The sequence below is a fragment of the Carica papaya genome, chromosome 8 (genome assembly GCF_054855325.1).
Source record: "Carica papaya isolate Zhongbai chromosome 8, ASM5485532v1, whole genome shotgun sequence".
NCBI classification, from domain to species: Eukaryota; Viridiplantae; Streptophyta; class Magnoliopsida; order Brassicales; family Caricaceae; genus Carica; species Carica papaya.
The window spans coordinates 25018017-25040425 of record NC_142316.1 but is presented as its reverse complement, the minus strand read 5'-3'; the positions used below and the strand labels follow the sequence as shown (position 1 = coordinate 25040425).

At 36.1% G+C, this 22409-nt stretch overlaps 1 protein-coding gene across 3 annotated transcripts; it reads left to right on the top strand.

Annotated features, from left to right (window-relative positions):
- Window positions 1-11123: 11123 nt before the first annotated feature.
- LOC110809492 (importin subunit beta-1-like) lies at window positions 11124-15540 on the top strand. Of its 3 annotated transcripts, none has more exons than XM_088209660.1 (3): window positions 11124-11363; window positions 12498-14924; window positions 15011-15540. In XM_088209660.1, the coding sequence occupies exons 2-3, from the start codon at window positions 12505-12507 to the stop codon at window positions 15207-15209; spliced, it is 2619 nt and encodes an 872-aa protein (XP_088065786.1). In that variant the 5' UTR covers window positions 11124-11363; window positions 12498-12504; the 3' UTR covers window positions 15210-15540. The 3 variants fall into 3 exon arrangements, with proteins under 3 accessions (XP_088065786.1, XP_088065784.1, XP_088065785.1); XM_088209658.1 differs by having other exon boundaries at window positions 11125-11376; XM_088209659.1 differs by having other exon boundaries at window positions 11125-11376; window positions 12495-14924.
- The last annotated feature ends 6869 nt before the right edge of the window (window positions 15541-22409 follow it).

Genomic DNA, 22409 nt, shown 5'->3' with positions numbered 1-22409 from the left:
ATATTTTTGTTATTAAATTTGTACACTAAATCAATACATCATACCATTTTCCAAACAGACTTGGAAAATGAAAATAACTTTGATGTCAACTTAAAATTTCTAGACTGATTTTAACAAGATTAAATGTAATTTTAAACTAATTTTGTAAACTATTATTGTTTTCATTTTTAAAATATGTAAGCTTAGCCTTTGTTTTAGCTATTATTTTATTTTCATTTTAAGAATGAATTGTCCAAAGCAAGTCAAAATGATTTCATTTTAGAAAATATTATTATGACCTAATTAATTTTTAAGCATAAATTTCCATTAACCTTCATACATAGGAAACACACAAAAAACAAATAATTAATATTAAAATTTAATACAAGTTAAATCTCTAACGTTTAAGAACTCACATGTCTCAAAAACTATATCCCCTTAGCTTACCAACCCCTGTCACGTTCCACAAGGACTCGTACCTCCTCCCACGATACCTCTAGCTCTTTGTTTCATTCATCCTCCTATGCTAGCTTGCTGTGCGTAGGCCCCAGGAGCGCAGGCCTATCCCCACAGGCTTGTTGCGAAGACGGCGTGCACACAGTGTGCAGTGCCTGCCTGTCCGCCCGCGATGTGACGCGCGTGGACGGGTCCCACTTGCGTGCGACAAGACGCACACAAAGGCCCATCCCCCGCGCCGCATGTGATGAGACATGCGCACTGTCCGAACGTCCTACGCTTGTCGCGCATGCACAACGCATGGGCGCCCGCGCGGGCAACTCATTCTTGCGAGATTTTTCTTGCTGGATTTCCCCCCTTGTTTTTTTCATTTTTCCTTAAATTTATTTATTTTAAAAAAATGACGATTAAATAATTAAATCAAAATAAAATTATAAAACATTAAATAAAATTAAAATAAATAAAAATCATACATAATTTACGAATTACGATAATAAGCTGTAAAATAAAATAAATGAGTTCAGTGTGGCCTTAAGGCTCGAATAATTAAGATTTTTCAAATACAAATTAAGCACAGTGGTGAGCGGGGTGTTACACCCCCCACCTTAGAAAACTTTGGTCCCCAAATTTGTCTCGAACAGGTTCGAAAACATTTCCCTCATCTCGTTTTCCAACTCTCATGTCGCCTCTTTTGGTGCATGATGCTGCCACTGTATCTTTAGCATGGGAATTGTCTTTTTGTGCAAGACTTTATCGGTCCATCCAAAAATCTCCACTGGCAGTTCTTCGTAAGTCATATCGGCTTATACCTGCGTCTCATCGTGAGAAATGATATGAGAAGGGTCAAGGTGGTATCTTTTAAGCATTGAGACGTGGAAAATATTATGTAAATCGATAAACTCTTAGGGTAGAGTAAGGCGGTATGCCATGGGTCCAATGCACTCAACGATCCGAAAAAGTACCACATTCTGATGGCTTAACTTTCTTCTTTTCTCGAACCGCATTTTTTCCTTATAGGAAAAAAACTTGAGGAAGACCTAGTCTCCAACGGTGAATTCCAGAGATCGCCTACGATTATTAGTATAACTTTTTTGACGACTCTGAGCGGTAGCCAAGTTCTTACGAATGATCATGATCTTCTCAATAGTCTCTTGGATGAAGTCTGGTCCCAAATAACGTTGGTTTCTGACTTCGCTCTAACAAGTGGGAGAACAACAGGGCCTACTGTACAAGGCTTCATACAAAGCCATGCCGATGCTGGAATGATAACTTTATTATCAATAAATTCACATAGGGGAAGATACTCATACTAGTTATCGCCAAAGTTAAGGACGCAAGCACACAACATATCTTCCAATGTTTGGATCGAACGTTTTGACTGACTATCCATTTGGGGATGATAAACAGTGATGAAGTACAATCCAAACCCCAGAACTTCTTAAAAACTATCTCAAAAATGAGAGGTAAACCGAGGATTCTCAATCGGACATAATGAATGAGGAAAAACCATAAAGTTGAACAATCTCATTAACATAAAGACAGACTAATTTGTTAGTGAAGTCAGTGGTCCTGATGGATAAGAAATAGATGGTCTTGGTTAGTCTATTAACAATGTCCCAAATAACATTTCGACCAGAATAAGTCCTGGGCAGTCCAGTGATAAAATCTATGGCTACATGCTCCCACTTCCATTCTAGAATTGGGAGGTCTTGTAATAAACCACAGAGTCTCTGATATTCTGCCTTAATCCTCTGGCAAGTAAAGTATCGAGAGACGTAGTCGACTATGTCCTTCTTTATTCCCAGCCACCAGTATTGACACTTTAAGTCTTGGTACATCTTGGTACTCTCGGAGTGGATAGATAGCTTTGAGGCATGGGCGGTCTTGAGAACATCTGCCCTAACAGCGATGGGAGTCCAAATTCGATTCCGAAATCTAAACAGTCCATCATCTAAAATCCTGAAATTAGAAAATTCGTCAGAAGAGAACATACCTAAATTCTTGGTGAGTTACTAGTTTGTGGATTGAGTTTCCCAGATTTTCATGAAGAGATCCGGCATGGCTCATATTTAAGCGAGATAGGTACCTTTACCATAGTAGCTGAGGTGGAGTGACTGCATAACATCAATTAACTTCGGACTCTTTTCGGCTTAGTGCATCAGTGACTATATTTCCTCTATCGGGATGGTAGATGATCTTGCAGTCATAATCCTTTAGGAGATCCATCTAGCATCTCTATCTCATATTTAACTCCCTTTGTGAGAAGATGTACTTCAAAATTTTATGGTCAACATAAATCTCGAAGGTTTGACCAAACAGATAATGACCCCATATCTTCAGGGTAAAGATAATGACACTATATCTTCAGGGCAAAGATAATGGCTGCCAATTTCAGGTCGTGAGTAGGGTAGTTTTGCTCATAAGGTTTAAACTATCGAGATCCATAAGTGACCACTCTACCATGTTGCATCAAAACGCACCCCAAACCAATATGAGATGCATCGTAGTAAACCTAAAACCTTTTAGTATTGTCAGGGATGATCAACACTGAAACAGAGGTAAGATGACACTTCAACTTCATAAAGCTTATACCACATTCATAATTACAAACAAATGGCACACCCTTTCGAGTGAGCTGGGTCAATGGAAGAGTAATCTTAGAAAATTCATCGATGAATCGCTGATAGTAACCTGCGAAGCCAAGGAAACTACGTACTTCGGTCACATTGGTGGACGAATTCTAGTTTATCACTGTTTTAACCTTGGATTGATCCACAGAAACTCCTTCACTCGAAATTACATGACCGAAGAGGAAAACTCAATCCAACCAGAAAGAGCATTTACTAAGTTTAACATACAGTTGGTTCCAACAAAGGGTCTCCAATACTTTAAACAAGTGTATCACATGTTCCTCCAGACTCTTAAAGTACACTAAGATGTCGTCAATAAATACGATGATGTATTGATCTAGTACGTGCCAAAAAACTCTGTTCATGAGGTCCATGAAGGCTGCAAGGGAATTGGTTAACCCGAATGACATTACCCTGAACTCGTATAAACCATACCTATGTCGAAAAGTGATTTTTGGAATATCTTTCTCTTTGATTCTCAGCTGGTGATATCCCGTCCTGAGGTCAATCTTGGAGAAGATCATAACTCCTTGCAATTGGTCAAAAAGGTCATCAATTCGAGGTAAGGGGTACTTGCTTTTAATTGTTACTTATTTAAGTTTCCAGTAGTCCACGTAGAATCTGAAGGAACTATCCTTCTTTTTCATGAACAATACTAGAGTGCCCCAAGGAGAATGACTAGGGCAGATAAACTTCTGGGCAATCAATTCAGAAAACTGATTTTCTAACTCTGCGAGCTCAACACAACTCATGCGATAGGTGAGCTTCGAGATTGGTTGGGTTCCAAGTAGCAGTTCAATTAAAATTCACCTCTCGCAGGGAGGTAGACCAGGAAGTTTGACATGACAGACTTTTGAAAAGTTACAAATAAGCGGTATAGAACACACAGCAAGATCAACACCCATATTCCTATTTATTCAATTGTTAGGAAAAATAATAACAATAGATTTTATTTCTTTTCGGGGATCGTAAGGTTGTAACTTTACTTTCACAATCAATTATTGCTTTCTATTTTTCTAACTAGTCCATTCTTAATATCACATCAAATCCTGAGAAATCTAATAGTATCAAGTTCACAAATACTTCTATCCCTGAAGCCTTTACCTTACAATCCTTATATACGCAATGAGCTTCTAATAATCCCCTAACGGGAGTCTCTACCGTTAATATTTCCGCTAAAAGTTATTTCCTAATATCAAGTTTATAAGCAAATATATAAGAGATAAAAGAGTGAATAACACCTATATCAATCAAAGCCATGGTAGAAGTATTATGAATAAGAAGCATACCCTGGATAAGAATGGGAGTGGGGAGAGCATCAGGTTCATCTAGTTGGTACACATGACCCTATGCAACAAGTTTAGCCACGTCCTTCAGTCGCTAGGGGCAATCCTTTATAAGATGTTGGGTGCTTCCGTACTGATAGTAGGCTTGATTGATACGCCGATAGGGTAGGTCATCATGTGAGCGACCACAATGCTAACAGGGCTGGGTAGGTTGGGCAGGTTATCTAGTTGGTAGAGGTAAGGCAAGGAGAATGACAACTCTGCTTCATTTATCGGGGTGACTACTTACTAGGTTGGACAATCTTTTTCTAGGCTATTGGGGTCATTGTTGTTGGGTACGGACTCAAGCAATGCGTTGGTGTCTAGCCGAGATGAGGTCTTTAGCCAACTGAGCATGTTATAATACCTCTGCATACGAGCTAGGTCTCAACATCACAACTTGATCATAGATATCGACACGAAAGCCTTTTAGAAACTTTCTACCTTTACGACTTTTGGGGGGTAACCATTAGAGGAGCGAACCTAAACAGTTGGACAAAATGGGCTGCATATTGGGCAACCGTCAGATTTCCTTGGTGGAGATCCTGAAATTTCTCCTCCTTTTCTTGGACATAGGCAGGGAAAAATTACCAAAGAATGCATCCATGAAAGCTGCTAGATAGGTAAGACTTCCTTCTTAAGTCGCCACCAGTGTTTTGCTTCACCGTTTAGCATAAAAGCTGCTAGGGGAACCTTATGTTCCTCAGTTAGGTATAAGAAAGAGAAAAGTTTCTCTATCTATAGGATCCAGGCTTCAGCTACTAAGAGATCAGGGTCACCTTCAAAATATGGCAGGTTAAGCTTCATAAACTCTACTATGTTATGAGAAATTGACCTCTCAGTTGTTTGGTATTCTCGGGTAGGGGGTGGATAAGGGTTGACTTAATTTTGTCCTATAACTGCAGTCAATCCTTGGATGGCTCAGAAGAGTTCGACAAATTTAGCCCTAGTTGGAGAATCTTGGGCTTCGGGTCTCTCGATATGCTCTATGGATAGTCTTTCTCGCGTCATTCCTATAAAAGAAATGAAGACATGAGTTAGTGGTCTAATTTAGAAAAGATGACTAATTCTTCCTAGGTATTCTAAGGGTCTTTCTACTTACAGCCTCAGTTGTAAGGGATTTGGTCTACGTAACCTGCTCTGATGTCATCTGTAACATCACAGATACTAATTAAGGCATGTGGATGTGAGACATAGAAATAGATTACGAGTGCATGATAAAAAATTATATGCAGTATAGCAAATTCATACAAATTCCTTACAAATATATGAGTTCCAATTACATATATATAACTGAGGCCAGAAGTGGCTGCAAAATACAATGTCAAAATACAAAAGAGGATCACTTCTTTCATTATACTATTGGACTCATCAAAATGCAGGGACAATCATGCACTTAAGGTTTGTAGATATACGGAATCCTCATAAACTTCAATGGGTAGATCAACTGACGGTTCCTTATTATCTTCCTCATTTGGGAGGACATGAAAATAGTGAGTTCTATATGCTTTGTAAGAAAAACAGTATTTAGATAATATCGTAAGGTTTTAAAAGGTGAATAATTCTAACATAAACACTTACCATTTGGTTAGGTTGTAGACCTATCTTGCCTTATAAAAATAATTTATTTATTAAAGAAAAACATCACGTTATAGTCAACAATCAAAATAAAATACACAGCATACATAATAATAGAGAAAATCAAATAAATCATGAAATGCTCATATTTTCGTGTCATACTTCGCGATTCATTATAACTTCCATCTCTGAAGGCATATATAAATTTTTGATTACCCATGTAGAATGACCATATCAGATATAGATAACGACAATTTGTTTAGGTGCATTTTTAGCTTGCCAAACTATGACACGATTTATGACCACGGTCATTCCAACCATAGTGGTCTTATCAGATATTCTATGGTTACAACAGTACTTAGCTAAAGGTGACCCCTAATAGATATTTATGTCACCACTCTCGTTAGATGATATGTCGTCATCCACAGGAAGTAGTTCTCTTACATCTTTCCAGACCATATGGGGAGGAAAAAAGAAAATATCTCAGATGGGGATAGGGGAACAGATACCCCTCATATATAAAAAGCCTAAAAAGACACTTGATACGTTATACATGTCAATATAGATACATACTTCGGACCATTCATTCTTTATTCCACTTTTCTTTTCTTTTTTTTTGTTCTTTTTTATTTTCTAGATAACCTTACCGATTTCATATTATTTTAATTACATTGAAATCATCAAGTGTCTATAACTCATATAGCATACTTGAAATATAGAACAATTTAATTTATTAAGCCTACTAACACAAAGCATGCACAATAGGTAAAATCACATAATTATAAATTTAATCTTTTTTTTATCTGAAAATACCCCGTAAGATGTTTAAAGAAATACTAAATTTCTTACTGAAATCTTGATCATTTCTTCTACACCATTTTTCTTCTCTTCCTCTCCTTCTCTCTCTATATCACTATTTTTACTCTCTAACTCTTGAAAGGTGAAAGAATGAAAGTGAGGAGAAAATAGGAGGAAAAACCCCTATTTATAGAAAATGGGAACCGTTAAATTTGTGCCAAGTGGTGAAATTTAATGAAGAGAGAGAGTAAAAAGATGTTTGGCATGAAAAATAAAGGAAAAAGACCTCCTCCATCGGCGACGACACCCTGCCCGAGGTGGGCGTATAACACACTACCCGAGGCGGTAGTAGCACACTACCCGAGGCAACAGTAGCCTCACCTGTCCGGTGTGCGCTGTAGGCCTACTGCGTGTAGGCCCTAAGCGCGCAAGCCTGCCCGCACAGGCCTACTGCGCAAATGGCACACACACAGTGTGCGATGCCTACTTGTCTGCGCACGATGTGATGTGCGCAGACAGGTCCTGCCTACACGCGACAAGACGTTCGCGCAGGCCTGTCCTTCGCACCATGGGCGATGGGATGTGCACACTGTGCGCATATCCTGTACTTGTCGCGCACGCATGCACAGCGCACGGGTGCCTGCACTGGCAGCCCGATCCCGCAAGATTTTTCCAATGGGATCCCCCCCACCCATGTTTTCTATTTTTTCTGAAATTCGTTTATTTTTTAAAAATGACAATTAAATAATTAAATCAAAATAAAATTAAATAAAATTAAATAAAATCAAAATAAATAAAAATCGACATAATTTATGAATTACGATAATAACTGCATGATAAAATTAATGAGTTCAGTGTGGCCTTAAGGCTCGGATGATTAGGGTTTTCCAAATATAAATTAAGCACAATGGTGGCATGGTGTTATCGAAAGGAACACTCGTTACCTTCACCTTAAAACCACCATTAAGAAATGAAAAAAATTATATAACTTCTATTCCCAAAGATATTGAGACTAAACTCATTAATCCATAAGCCATTAGGGCATTATTTAGGGACCATTACCATCACACTTATCAAACTTCTCCCTTATGGACTGTCCAACTTCTCTCACTCTATCTTCCTTATATTACCCAAATGATCAATGATAATCTTGGTGTCATTCCATAAGAAGCAAAAATTCATAAAGTTCTCTTAAGCACAGGCTCAAATAAGGCACCAAAACCTAATGATTTCCCCTATTTATTCTATAAACACTAATAGAAGTTAATTCGAACCAACCTTGTAGCTTATGTACAATTTTTTTTTCATTTCAAAATATTAAAAAGGAATTTGATCAAACCATTATTGTGTTTGTTCCCAAAACTAGTCCCCTTAGAAGGTCTTAAAACTATCATCATACATTACTTTGTAACATAAGCTATAAAATTATTGTTAACACCTAACCAATCAACTTCCTCCTATAATAAATCATCTCCTATCACCTTAGTAGTAAGCAGTTTAGACATATATCAAAGAACTCCTTGATAATACGAGAATTACCACACTCCATGAGGGAAAAAAAGGATAAAAATGATGGTTTTTAATAAAGTGTGACATGTATTGTACCTGTGATCAAATAGAGTGGGGCTTCCTTACAAAAGTCTTATAATTAATTAGGTTATCCTCCTATATTGTGTAACTGTTGTTGCATTGTTACGTTATTTGTATCAATATGTCATTAATGGTCTCCCTAACTGAGGACCACCCCCAAAGCAAGGCCTTCAGTAAGGAGACCCTTTATCTCCTGACCTTTTTATTCTCTGTATAGATGCCCTATCCCTTATGCATACTCATGCTAAAACATATAATATCATCCAAGGTTTAAAACTTCGCCCTCATGCCCCTTATATTACTCATTTACTTTTTACAGATAACCTTCTCCTATTTGGGAATACGACTTATTTCAACCTAGTTAAAATCGTTGTTAAAGTGAGAAAAGACTAGGTTGTGACTTTTTATGAAGAAAAAAATTAGAATTTAGGTTTTTTATAATATATATTTGTATATATGTAAATATTACATTATTAAAAAATATTTGATACATAAAATGAAGGTCCAATTTGAACAGGTTTGAGAATGTCCAATCAAATCTACCATGCCACGACCATTATTTTTGGCCAACCCATACTTGCATTGGCCTATACATAATTTTTTTGAGAAAAAAAATCATATCAAGTTAGGTTCAGACAAATCAAATAAGTCAAATATGGGCAAGTCTTACAACTCTTACTTCCAAATTAGTTTCTTCATATGGCCACCACCATTTGCTAGGTGAGAGGATAAAGATATAATAGTGGTCATTTTTTTTCCTTAGTAAGGCATATACTTTAGTGTTATTATATTATTATTTATATTTAATCTTAAATACTATAAAAATATAAATGAATATATTTTACATTAAAAAAAATATATATATATATATATATACATGTGAAGTTGTTGGTTAGCGTGACGAACACATATGTTAGGTTAACAAACTAAACTAAAATTTCATGTCCACATGTTTACATCTTTGCTTGGGTCGATATTTATATAATATTTTTATATAGGTCGTTAGTGATAAAAATTTGTTTAGAAAAATATTGAAAATACAAGTTATATTTCAACAAAAAAAAATGATATACAAGTTTATGTGAATGATTCAAATTGTATAGTGACTTGGGGAGTATATATCTCTTTAAAATTTGATGACCACATGATTATGTTATTGTGCACGCAGACATCCGTTTAATAGTGTCAAACAAACCATTAGTGAAAAATGCTAATCTAGAAAAAATTCGAGAACACAAGTTCTATTACAATGAAAAAAATACTACATGTGCTAATCTAAATAATTTTGAATAATATATAAGCTTCTAAAATATGTGGCCCAAAACTAAATATGCATGTTTTTTCATATATAAAATGAATTCTTTTTATTTTTGGTTCTCTTAACATTTAGGAATAGTAATGATATTTGTCTTGCTATTAATATGTAAACATTGTAAAAGCAGAAGAAAAATAGCGCTACTCATTTATAGTAGAGATGAATGGGAACACAAAAGAATAATTAAAGATGTGTAGAATTAAATTATATTTTATCAAATTAAATTTAAAAATATAAAATTTTAGATTGAAGATAGGGTTGATATAAAAGATTGTTGGACATTCACATATATATATGTTTTAATTTTAATTTCACTTAAAGTTCTTCTAAAAAATATAAAATAATATTTAAAGATAATAATTAGACATATATTGTAAATCTTTTTATTTTAGAATTTGAAAAAAAAGCCTTAAAGCTAACACTTGAACTAACACTAAATATAAAGTTATTATTTTGTGCTTGGACTGAGTCGTGCTTCAACGAAATTCTTCACAAAGTCAAAATAAAGAATAAATTCGGTCTAATTTTTGGTTCAAACTAAATTATGATAAGTATTTATTGTCTTTTCCTAGTAATGTAAAAAAAAACTTTATATATATATATCTTTCTATTTATTCATTGTCTTCTATAAAATACGCGACAACTTTTTTTACTAAAGATGAGAATATTAAAAAAAAAATTGTTTTGAAAATTGTTGATTTTTTGCCATATTATTCTCTATCTTTAATTTTAGTAAATATCTGATTTCTCAATTTTCATTTACAGGAATATCTTCACCTTCATAACAAAATTCAATTATTGCACAAGATTTTCTCGCTTTTGCCACCTAATTGTTTCTAGAATAGTTCGTTTTTAACTTTTATTACTTATCAAATAATTAAGTTGTACTAATTTTTTTTTTTTTTGAAACGGTAAACTCGCCATAAAAATTTAAATAAATTTTAGAATTCATAATTATTTAGTTTCCGTAAAAAAAAAAAAAAAAAGTTCTACCTTCATATAGGTACATAGAACCCAAGGTATTATTTGGTTTATTCTTTAGGTTCAAAATCAAAATCATAAAGGAAATTTCATTAAAGCTCATTGTGATTTAGGACCAAAGCCAATGGTAAGTGTTCACTAATCTTTCTACAATAAGTATACTTGACAAATAATTCATCATTTATTTTCTTAACCAAAGTCATTAGGGCCCTTTGAACATTTTTTTTATTTAATTTGTCCACTAAACCATTACATTATTATGATCCAATTAATTTTCCAGCATAAATTTCCTTTTAACCTTCACAAGCAGGAAACAAAAAAAAAAAAAAAAAAAAAAAAATTAAAATTTAATACGTGTTAAATCTCACACGTCTCAAAAACTCACACGTGGGAGGTTTCAAAAGTCTAGGGTTTTGGGGCTCTGTTATAAAGGGCAGCTCGGGCAGCCACAAAACTCCTGCCCGTTGGTGTTTTCGCACTTCCTGTCCCGCTTCTTCTCAGTATTCGAATTATAAATCCCCAGCAATTCATTTTATTCTAAGCCTTTCAAATTCCTTCTTTATCGTCTTTGCTGTGCTTCGCTCGAGCAACGGCAAGAACAAGACTAGACATACAGAGAGCACTATAGAGTTTTAGTGAAACTCTCATTTCTGGAAGAGAGAACCCCTAGCTTTTTGCTCGGTTGGGTTTTGAGTTTCTCAGATTAATCGGGTAACGATTTCAGGTATTTTCTGCTCATAGTTCGTATTAAAGTTTTTCGATTGCTGTTCTATGTGTAGATCTAGCGTTTTTGCTTGTTTCCTCGTCATTTCCCTGCGTTAGGGTTTTACATTTGATGATTTCCGGTGGATCTCTGGGATTCATTGGGATTCGTGTCTCTTTGACTCCTTGTTGTCTGTTTGAATCTGCAGGTCTCGGTTATAAATGTATCTTTCACTAGTTTGTTATCATTTCTCTTTTTGGTTTGGTGATTTCTGGGGTTTTTTTAGGGGGGTTTAAGAACTTGCTTTTGGTGTATCCCCTCTCTAGCTGACATTCTCTCGCTGTTTTTTTTTTTTACTTAAATTTCCAATTGATTTTTGAATCTTATATTTGAAGTGAGATTATCCACTTGTATAAGAGAGGTTTGCGAGGGAATTAATAATGTTGAACTTTATTTTGGTTGTTAATGTCGGTTGGATTGTATTTGTCGAAAAAACCATTTAGTACTTCTGGTACAGAAAATTAAGCGTAGTATATCCGTTGCTTCATTTTCTCACTTTCACCGTCAGATACTCAAGTGAACAAGGAAAAAGCACAGGATTCAACTTCATCGCTGCATGTACTTGGAACACTCAAAATTGTGACAATAGTCAGTAAAGCATATGGGATCTAAAACCTCAGGATATGTTTTGTTTTTGTGGTTTTCTTCCTCTCTCCCCCACCGCACCCACTCACACACACAATTTTGTGTATCATAATTTTGGTCTACGGCTATTAATTTTTGAGTAATTCTTTAATATTATTTTCTGGAATATAAACGTTCTTCTAAAATGGAATTCACATCTTTCCTGGGTCCTTGAACTGGTGAATTGAGGATGAACCTGTTTTATTTGATTTGATAGATTTTACTCCGTTAACAGATTTCTTGCTTTGCCAATTTCAGAGTGGATGTTTATTTGTAACTTGCATTTCTTTATTATTATATCTGTCATGCAAGACGTAAGTTTCGCAAGCATTGTGTTAAGCACTTTCTCATGGCTATTTGTTCCTTAAGGGCTGTGGCAGAAAATTTGTTGTCTTCTTTAGTAGTTTCTTTTTGTTAATGAGTTTTAATTTAACTTTAAGTACTCTTTATTGCAGCAGTGAAAATATGGCTATGGATATTACTCAATTCCTGTTGGCTGCCCAGTCAGCAGATGCGAGAATCCGGTCTGAAGCAGAGGCTAGTCTCAGGCAGTTCCAAGAGCAGAATCTGCCCCAGTTTCTTCTGTCCTTATCACTTGAGCTTGCAAACAATAACAAACCAGCTGAATCCCGTAGATTGGCTGGTATTTTGCTTAAAAACTCTTTAGATGCAAAAGATGCTGCGAGAAAGGATCATCTTGTTCAACAGTGGCTTGGAACTGACATTTCTATCAAATCTCAGATAAAAGACTTGCTCCTGAGCACTCTTGGTTCATCTGTTTCTGAGGCAGGACACACTTCTGCACAGGTGATAGCTAAAATTGCTTCAATAGAGATTCCCAAGAAGCAGTGGCCAGAGTTGATTGGTTCACTTCTTAACAATATGACCCAGCAAGGTAGCTCTGCAGCACTGAAACAGGCCACACTAGAAACACTGGGATATGTGTGTGAGGAAATATCCCATCAGGATCTTGTTCAAGAAGAAGTGAATTCTGTTCTCACAGCTGTTGTCCAAGGCATGAACCTTGCTGAACACAGCGTAGAAGTGCGCCTTGCTGCAACCAAGGCTTTGTATAATGCACTGGATTTTGCACAGACAAACTTCGAAAATGAGATGGAGAGGAATTATATCATGAAGGTTGTTTGTGAGACAGCTATATCCAAAGAACCTGAAATTAGGCAGGCTGCTTTTGAGTGTCTTGTTTCAATAGCATCAACTTACTATGAGGTACTTGAACCGTACATGCAGGCCCTCTTTCAGCTTACATCAAATGCCGTAAAAGGAGATGAAGAGACTGTTGCCCTCCAAGCAATTGAATTCTGGAGCTCCATTTGTGATGAGGAGATTGAACTGCAAGAGTTTGAGACTCCTGATAGTGGGAACTCTGGACCTCCTCATTCCCAATTCGTAGAGAAGGCTCTATCATCACTGATTCCTTTGTTGCTAGAAACTTTGCTTAAGCAAGATGAGGATCAGGACCACGATGATAGCATCTGGAATATATCAATGGCGGGTGGGACATGTTTAGGTCTTGTTGCTAGAACTGTTGGGGATCCCATTGTACCCCTTGTAATGCCTTTTGTTGAGTCAAACATATCAAAACCAAACTGGCATAACCGTGAGGCAGCCACTTATGCATTTGGATCAATCCTTGAAGGTCCTAGTGTTGAGAAGCTTTCACCAATGGTACATTCAGGATTGGGCTTCCTACTTAATGCAATGAGGGATGAACACAACCAAGTGAGGGACACGACTGCTTGGTCTTTGAGTCGTATTTTTGAGTTTCTGCACAGTCCAGCCAGTGGCTTCTCTGTAATTTCTGCTGAGAACCTCCCAAGGGTTGTGGCTGTATTATTGGAAAGCATTAATGATGCTCCAAATGTATCTGAAAAGGTCTGTGGAGCTATTTATAATCTTGTGCAGGGTTATGAGGATGCTGGACCAGCCTCCTCTATGATTTCACCGTATCTTACTGAGATAATTACTCGTCTTCTTGCAACTGCTGATCGAATGGATGGCAGTGACTCTAAGCTCAGGTCTGCTGCATATGAAACTTTAAATGAGGTTGTGAGATGTTCAAATATTACAGAAACATCTCAGATCATTGGACAACTTCTCCCTGTCATAATGAATAAGTTAGCACAGACACTGGAGCTTCAGATTGTGTCATCAGATGATCGAGAGAAACAAGGAGACCTGCAGGCATCTCTTTGTGGTGTTCTTCAAGTTATTATACAGAAACTTAGCAGCACTGATGAAACCAAACCCATAATTCTCCAGGCTGCCGATCAAATCATGATCTCTTTCCTAAGGGTTTTTGCTTGTCATAGCTCTACAGTGCATGAGGAAGCAATGCTTGCTATTGGGGCGCTGGCTTATGCAACTGGACCTGTGTTTGAGAAATATATGTCTGAGTTGTACAGATTCCTGGAAATGGGATTGCAAAATTTTGAAGAGTACCAGGTCTGTGCCATAACAGTTGGGGTGGTTGGTGATATTTGTCGTGCTTTGGATGACAAGATCTTGCCATACTGTGATCAGATTATGAATCTCCTTATAAAGAATCTTCAGAGTGATGAATTACATCGTTCTGTCAAGCCTCCTATTTTCTCCTGCTTTGGGGACATTGCTCTTGCAATCGGGGAGCACTTTGAGAGGTACATTCCTAGTGCATTACAAATTATGCAGGCTGCTGCTGAGTTGTGTGCCCGAATGGACACCAGTGATGAAGAGTTCATGGATTACGGAAACCAGCTCCGGCGAAGTATCTTTGAGGCTTATTCTGGTATTCTTCAGGGATTCAAGAATGCAAGGCCTGAGGTTATGCTGTCATATGCACAACATTTGTTGCAGTTTGTAGAACTGGTCTTTAGAGACAGACAAAGGTATGATCAGGGGATCATTATTTATGATGTTTTTAACAATGTCTGGCAATATACTTGTCTAATTGTCTTCTTCCCATGGTTGGCAGGGATGAGAGTGTGACAAAAGCAGCAGTAGCTGTGATGGGTGATCTTGCAGATGCTCTTGGTCCTAACACAAAGTTATTATTCAAGGACTGCACGTTCTGTGCTGAATTTCTTTTCGAATGTCTTCAATCAGATGATGAACAGCTTAAGCAGACAGCAGCTTGGACTCAGGGTATGATTGGACGTGTTATGGTATCATGAGATGAAGTCTTGTTTATTAAGTAAAGAAATCATCCAGAGTCTTGTATTTTTTTTTTCCCTTTGTCTGCTAGTTTTTGGTAAGGTTGTCGAAGAACTTAAAAAAGATGGTGGGGTGGTGTTGGGGGTGGGGAGAAGGTTTATCTATCCATATATTGTTTCTAAAGCGGAGGGGAGTTACCATTCATATTTTCCTTAATCCGCTTTTGTTGGGTTAAACCTTGATTGTCGCCATTGTTATCTGGCGTGGGTCAATTGGGGAAGGTCAGTCAGTCTGTAGAAGTCAGTTTTAGTTAAATGCATCCTCCACTGATTCGGTGGCTTCTTGAGTCAAGTTTATGCTCCTTTCTCTTGGCTAGTTTGTGCATTCATTCTTTACATGCTGAGGACTAGAGTTGAATGTGTTTAAGCTGGGGCGCTATTCTTTATTGTTTGGTGGATTTGAGATTCTCAGCGTGGTCTCTGAAATTGAAATTAAAATTAAAAAATAAATCACAAGAGTCAAGTCCCTCGACTAGAAATGTATACTTACGCCATATGTGTATCAAATTTTTGTTGAATTTCAACAGTTTGAAGAAGAGGATTCCAGGAACTTTCAACTAGATTGTTGTTGCCTTTATTCTACTGACGGAAAATTAAACTGTTAAAATGTTTTTTCTGACTTTTTAAAGGGGAAAATAACAAAAGCATTTTGATAATTTGTAAAAGGAAAAAAAAAAAAGGAATAATATAACAACGGTACCACCATATTATATATAGATGAATTCACTTCTGAAAATGTTGAATTCATCTCATCACCACGTTTAAATATTCAAGACTGCTCCAAGTATCACGAATCGTAATTGGTTCATCCCAATTGAGATACCTCATAATTTGTCTAATTTTGGGCCTACATTCTAGCTTTTCATGAGAGCAAAGCAGACCCATCGCTGTTACCATCTCCATCTTCTCATCGTCCTCCTGCTTATAAACAACACCAGAACACCAAACAGAATGAGAAGAGCAAATGATAATGGCACAATGAGAGCAACCGTCTGCTTTTTCTTGAAAGAAGATGAGTCCTCCTCTTTTGGTGGTACCGGAAGCTGAGAAAGGTTGAGTTGATGTTCGACTCCGTTCACGGAGAAACTCCATCCTAAGATGTAATGAGAACTGGCTTTTCTATTCCCTGTAGATGTAGAGAAACCCACATACATGGTTTCTTTAAGGAACTTGTGAGGTCAATGGACTGAGACGTGAGCGGCTTGGTTGGAGGCTTTAGCTGATTCATGGGAGCTGTGGTTACATTTATTTGTTTTTTGACACCATTATAATCTACCTAAATTTGAGTACATTCGTCATTTTTCAACTCTACTTCTTTTATATTCGTGTCTTCCGCGAAATAAAAAAACCAGTTTTGATGCCAATGGAAACCATGCTATTGATGTTGATCCCAACAAGGTTAACTTACCTCTCTAAATTTTCATTCGACCCATTTACAATATTAAAATTTTTATAAAATATGATTAAATGAATCTTTGACATTTTATAAGTTCAAGATGACTGTCATTAGCGTTGGAGAATTTTGTGGAGGGAGGTAAAGTGAAGGCGAGGCCAAAACCACCTGGGCATGATCTCGGGGTGACAATGACAAATACGAAAAGTGTATTGAAGGATAAAATATAATTTTTAGAAGAAAAAGAAAAAGAAGAGTGTCGTAGCAAAAACTTGCAGTGGGTTGGGATAGAAGGCAATTTACCTATGATATGGTTTGATCTACTTGTGAGCCTGAGTTGGTTTATTATGTTGGTCTGAAGTTGAAATCATTATAAGTAAATTTTATATTGTTTTGAGAATGATGAGCAGTCGATGAACCCTAAAAATCATGAAAGAGATAAAGAAAAATTCAACTAGTGTAATTAAGTGAGAGATTTGGTTTTAAAGAAAAAAATTCATTTAATGTGAGATGGGTGGTGGAGACTTGAACAACCAAAGTTGGTGAAAAGTCAACAGAAAATGAATTTAATAAATGAAGAAATATTCAGTTATTTCTAGGCTAATTAGACCAATGAACATGAAAAGACATTGATTAACTTTTCTTTTTCAGCAAGGAAAAAAGGTCTTATCAACTGAGTGGGAAAGGTTAAGTTAATCCTAATTTTAACGTTGAAACTGAGTTATGCGGTTCAATCATACCATGGATCTAAATGGAATTGTAATTTTCATCATTAACCGTCAATAGTTATTAACAATTATATGTATACACACACACACAAACACAGATAAGCAATAATGATGCAAGATGCTTTTCTTAATATATGGTTAATAAATTGGATTTTCTTCTCATAATGTCACAATGGATTAATGTGAGACAAAAAAGATTCATAAACAATAATTTTTAAATTTAAAAATTCATATGTATGGTTTTAGGAATTTTTAATCTCAAAATGATATGCAGTAAGAAGATGTAAGATATATATTCCGCTCTTGAATTAGTTTATTCTCATATAAACATTAATTAAAAATTCAATCTTCAATGAAAATCTCTTACTAAAATTCAGTCATGACTAAAAAATATTTACAAACTATATAAATTGTGATTACATGTTTAGTCTTATATGCTTAAATAAAATAAATTACGTGTTAATGCATGTTGTATGAACATATGTAAATTGATTATTTGCATGTTAATTTAAATGATTAAATACTTGAGATAAATGTAGATGCATGATACATTGTATGATGGTAAAATAATAAAGTATGAAGTGATGTTAAGCATGAGAATTATGTATTGGTATCAGTATGCATGATTCATAAGATGTTTCGTTAGACTTTTTATTTCCGAGTGATTTCTGTTTCTCCCCTCATATAGTCTGAAAAGATGTGAGAGGACTACTTCCTATGGATGACAGCATAAATTCTGATGAAAGTGGTGACACGATATGATTGTAGAGGTCACCTTTGGTAAAGTACGACCGTAACCATAATTTACATGTAGGACCACTGTAGTTGGCACGGTCGTGATCATAGATCATATGATAGTTTAGCAAGCTGTAAATGTGTTGTTGGTTTAACAAGCTGTAAATTACTGATATATAAATTGAATTAGTCATTCTACATGGGTAATCGGGAATCCGTATTGCCCTCAATGAATGGAAGTCATAATGACTTCGTGCGAAGGATAAAATGAAATAGAGAGCATGTTATGATTTATTTGATTTTCTCTATCTTTCAGCATGATTAATTTGATTGATATGATATGACCATTAACACGATATATTTGATGTTTTTTTTAATAAAAAAAATTATTTTCTTAATTTATAAAGAATTCTTGACATGACCTCTGATAGTAAGTAATGATGATACTTTATTTCAGCATGATTTACCTTCAAAATCTTCATGGTGTTATTTAAATACTAGTTTCTTTTTGAGTATATGAAGCTCACCCCTTTCCATGCCCCTCCTCCCCAGATGAAAAAGATAGTGAGGAAATGATAGCTGATCTACCCCTTGAAACTTTTGAGGATCCCATGGATCCATGAACTTTTGTAAGTGCATAGTTTTTCCGCACTCTGATAAGTCTATCTTTTGTAGACCTTTGTAATTAATTTTGTTTCTGCATCAGTATTATATGGAACTCTATTATTATTTTATAAGAAATTGTAATTATTTGTTCTGCTGCATATATTAATCTATTATGCACTCATAATATGTTTCTGTATCTGGCACTCTTATGCTTTAATTAGCATTGGGATGTCACAAATGGTATTAGAGCAGTTATGCAGAATAATCTCCTACAATTGAGACTATAGTTAGGAAATCCCTTTAAGTTATTTAAAAATATGTCTTCTTTCAAAAAATAGACCACCAACTTGTCTTCATTTTTTTTGTAGGAATTACGCGAGGAAGACTTTCTGTAGAGTATACCAAAAGACCTTAGGTCCAGGATCATCCGACTAGGGCCGAGTTTACCTAACTCTTCCAAGCTATTTAAGGTCTAACTGCAACCGTAGGTCAAAACCAAGCAAATCCTTGCAACACCCTCTTATCCCTGACTATCAACCAGCTGAGAGGTCTATCTTTTACAATATAGTAGAGTTTGGAAAACTTAACCTACCCCACTTTGAAAAAGGCCCCGACCCCTTAGTAGTTGAAGTCTGGATCCTACAAATAGAGAGGTTTTTTTTTTATCTTATACCTAACTAAGGAACAAAAAGTTCTCCTAACAGGCTTCATGCTAACTAGTGAAGCCGAACATTGATGGCAGCTTAAGAAGGAAACCTTACCTGCCCCTACCACTTGGGAGGTTTTTATGGATGCTTTCTTTGAAAACTTCTTCCTTGTCTATGTCCGTAAGAAGAATGAGGAATTTTAGGAACTTTGTAAAGAAAATTTGATGGTTGCCTAGTATATAGCCCGATTTGTCCAACTGTTTAGGTTTTTCCCACTAATGGCCACCCCTGAGAGTCATAAGACTATGAAGTTTCTTAAGGGTTTTCGTGCTAATATCTATGATCGAGTAGCGATACTGAGACCTAGCTTGTATGTTGTGGTGCTGGAACATGCCTAGTTAGTCAAAAATCTTATCTCGGCATGACACTAACACATCGTCCGAGTCTATACCCTGCAACAATAACACCAACCTCAATAACTAAGAATAAGACGACTTAACCTAGTTAGTAGCCATCCTGACAAAAAACCTTAAGTTGCCCTCCCCTTTGGTTTGTTTATACCTACTGGACTCCCTACCCAACCTACCTAACTATGTTAGCATTGTGGTTGCTTGCATAGTGATCAGCCCTGTCGGTGTTTGAATAATGTTTGCTATAAGTCCAGAAGCACTCAACACTTTGTGAAAGACTTTCCCCAGTAGCCAAAGGACATGGCCAGACCAATAGCCCATGGTCATGTTTACCACCTTGATGAATCCGGTGCCTTCGCCACTCCTATTCTTATTCAGGGTATGTTTTCCATTCATTACATATTTTCTTGAGCTCTGATTGATACATTTGCTATCCACTCTTTTATTTCTTGTTCATTTGCTCGTAAGTTAGATATTAAACCTAAACCTTTAAATGAAGTGTTAGCAATAGAAACTCCCTCTAGAGTTTCATTAGAAGCTTATTTTGTGTATAAAAATCATAAAATAAAAGTTTTAGGAATAGAACTGCTAGCCGACCTTATACTTTTAGATTCTTCAAGATTTGATATTATCTTAGGAATGGATTGGTTAGAGAAATATAAGGCAATCATTAACTGTGAAAGTAAGATTGCTACTTTACATTCAAAAAAAATGAAATAAAAATCTTATAAATCTTGTTATACTACCTTTTAACCTTTTAATAAATAGGAATATGAATGTCAATCCTGTTGTATACACCATTCCTACTGTTTGTAACTTTCTGGATGTCTTTCTAGAAGATCTACCTGGTCTATCTCCCCCGCGGAAGATGGAATTTTCTATCGATTTGCTTCTTGGAACACAACCTACTTCAAAACTTGTATATCACATGAATCGTACTAAACTTACAGAATTAGAAAACTAGCTCTCTGAACTTCTTGGTCAAAAATTTATCTGCCCCAGTCATTCTCCTTAGGGTGCCTCGATGCTATTCGTGAAGAAGAAAGACAACTCCCTCTGATTGTGCATAGATTACAGAGAGCTCAATCGTGTAATAGTGAAAAGTAAGTATCATTTACCTCATATTGATGATCTCTTCGATCAATTACAAGGTATTATAGTCTTCTCGAAGATCGATCTCAGATCGGGGATTTACCAATTAAGGATCAAAGAAGAAGATATTCCAAAAACTATCTTCCAATATCGATATGGTTAGTGCGGGTTCAAGGTTATGCTTTTTGGACTGACTAATGCTCTTGCTGCTTTAATGGATCTTATGAACAAGGTGTTTCGACATGCACTAGATCAATATGTCATCATATTCATTGATGACGTCTTAGTGTATTCTAATAATCATGAAGATACGCAGCTCACTTATCTCGGGTATTGAAAACCCCTCGCTGGAACCATCTGTATGCGAAGTTCAACAAATGCTTTTTTTTATTGGATTGAATCTCCTTCCTTGGCCACATAATTTCTAGCGAAGGAGTTTTTGTGAATCTATCCAAGGTTAAAACAGTGACAAATTGGAACCCGCCAATAAATGTCGCAGAGATACGTAGTTTTCTTAAGTTGGCAAGTTATTACGGGTAATTAATCGATGGATTCTTTAATATTGCAGCTCCGTTGACCCGTCTCATTAGGAAATGTGTATCTTTTATTTGGGACTATGAATATGGTGAAAGTTTTGTTGAGTTGAAGTATCGTCTCACCTCTATTCTAGTGTTGATCCTCCCTAACAATACTGAAAAATTCTAGATTTAATGTGATGCACCTCACATAGGTTTGGTTTGTGTTTTAATGCAACATGGTCAAGTAGTTACTTATAGATCCAGACAACTAAATCTCCATGAGTGTATCTACCCCATTTATGACCTGGAGTTGGCGGCCATAGTTTTTGCCTTGAATATATAGCATCATTATTTGTACGATTAGACATTTGAAATTTGTATTGACCATAAGAGTTTGAAATATATATATTTGTAGAGAGAACTGAGTATGAGACAAAGACGTTGGATGAACCTCTTGAAGGACTACAACTATAAAATCATCTACCAGCTCAGTAGAGTTAATGTAGTTGCTGATGCTTTGAGCCAGAAGGAGTCTGCTTTGTTGGCCCAAACCATGGCCTCAAGTTGGAAATTAGTTAATGTTATGCAGACACTCCACCTTAACCATTTGACAATGGTGTTTATCTCGCACAAATTCGAGCTTTATCTGATTTTTTTATGAGGATTTGGGAAGCTCAATCTACCAACTCAGAAATAACTAAAAATCTGAGTAAGTTTACTTCTGATGAATTTTTTGATTTCAGGCTCACAGATAATGGAGTGTGCAGATTTCAGTATCGTATTTAGGTCTCTACCACTGTCAGGATGGATGTTCTCAAGACTACCCATGCCTCCAAACTGTCTATCCACCTCGGGAGTACCAAGATGTACTGGGACCTGAGGCATCAATACTGGTGGCTTGGAATGAGGAAAGACATTATCGACTATGTCTCTCGATGCCTTACTTATCAGTGAGTTAAGACTGAACACCAAAGACCCCGTGGTTCATTGCAAGACCTCCTTATTCCAGAATGGAAGTAAGAGCATGTGACC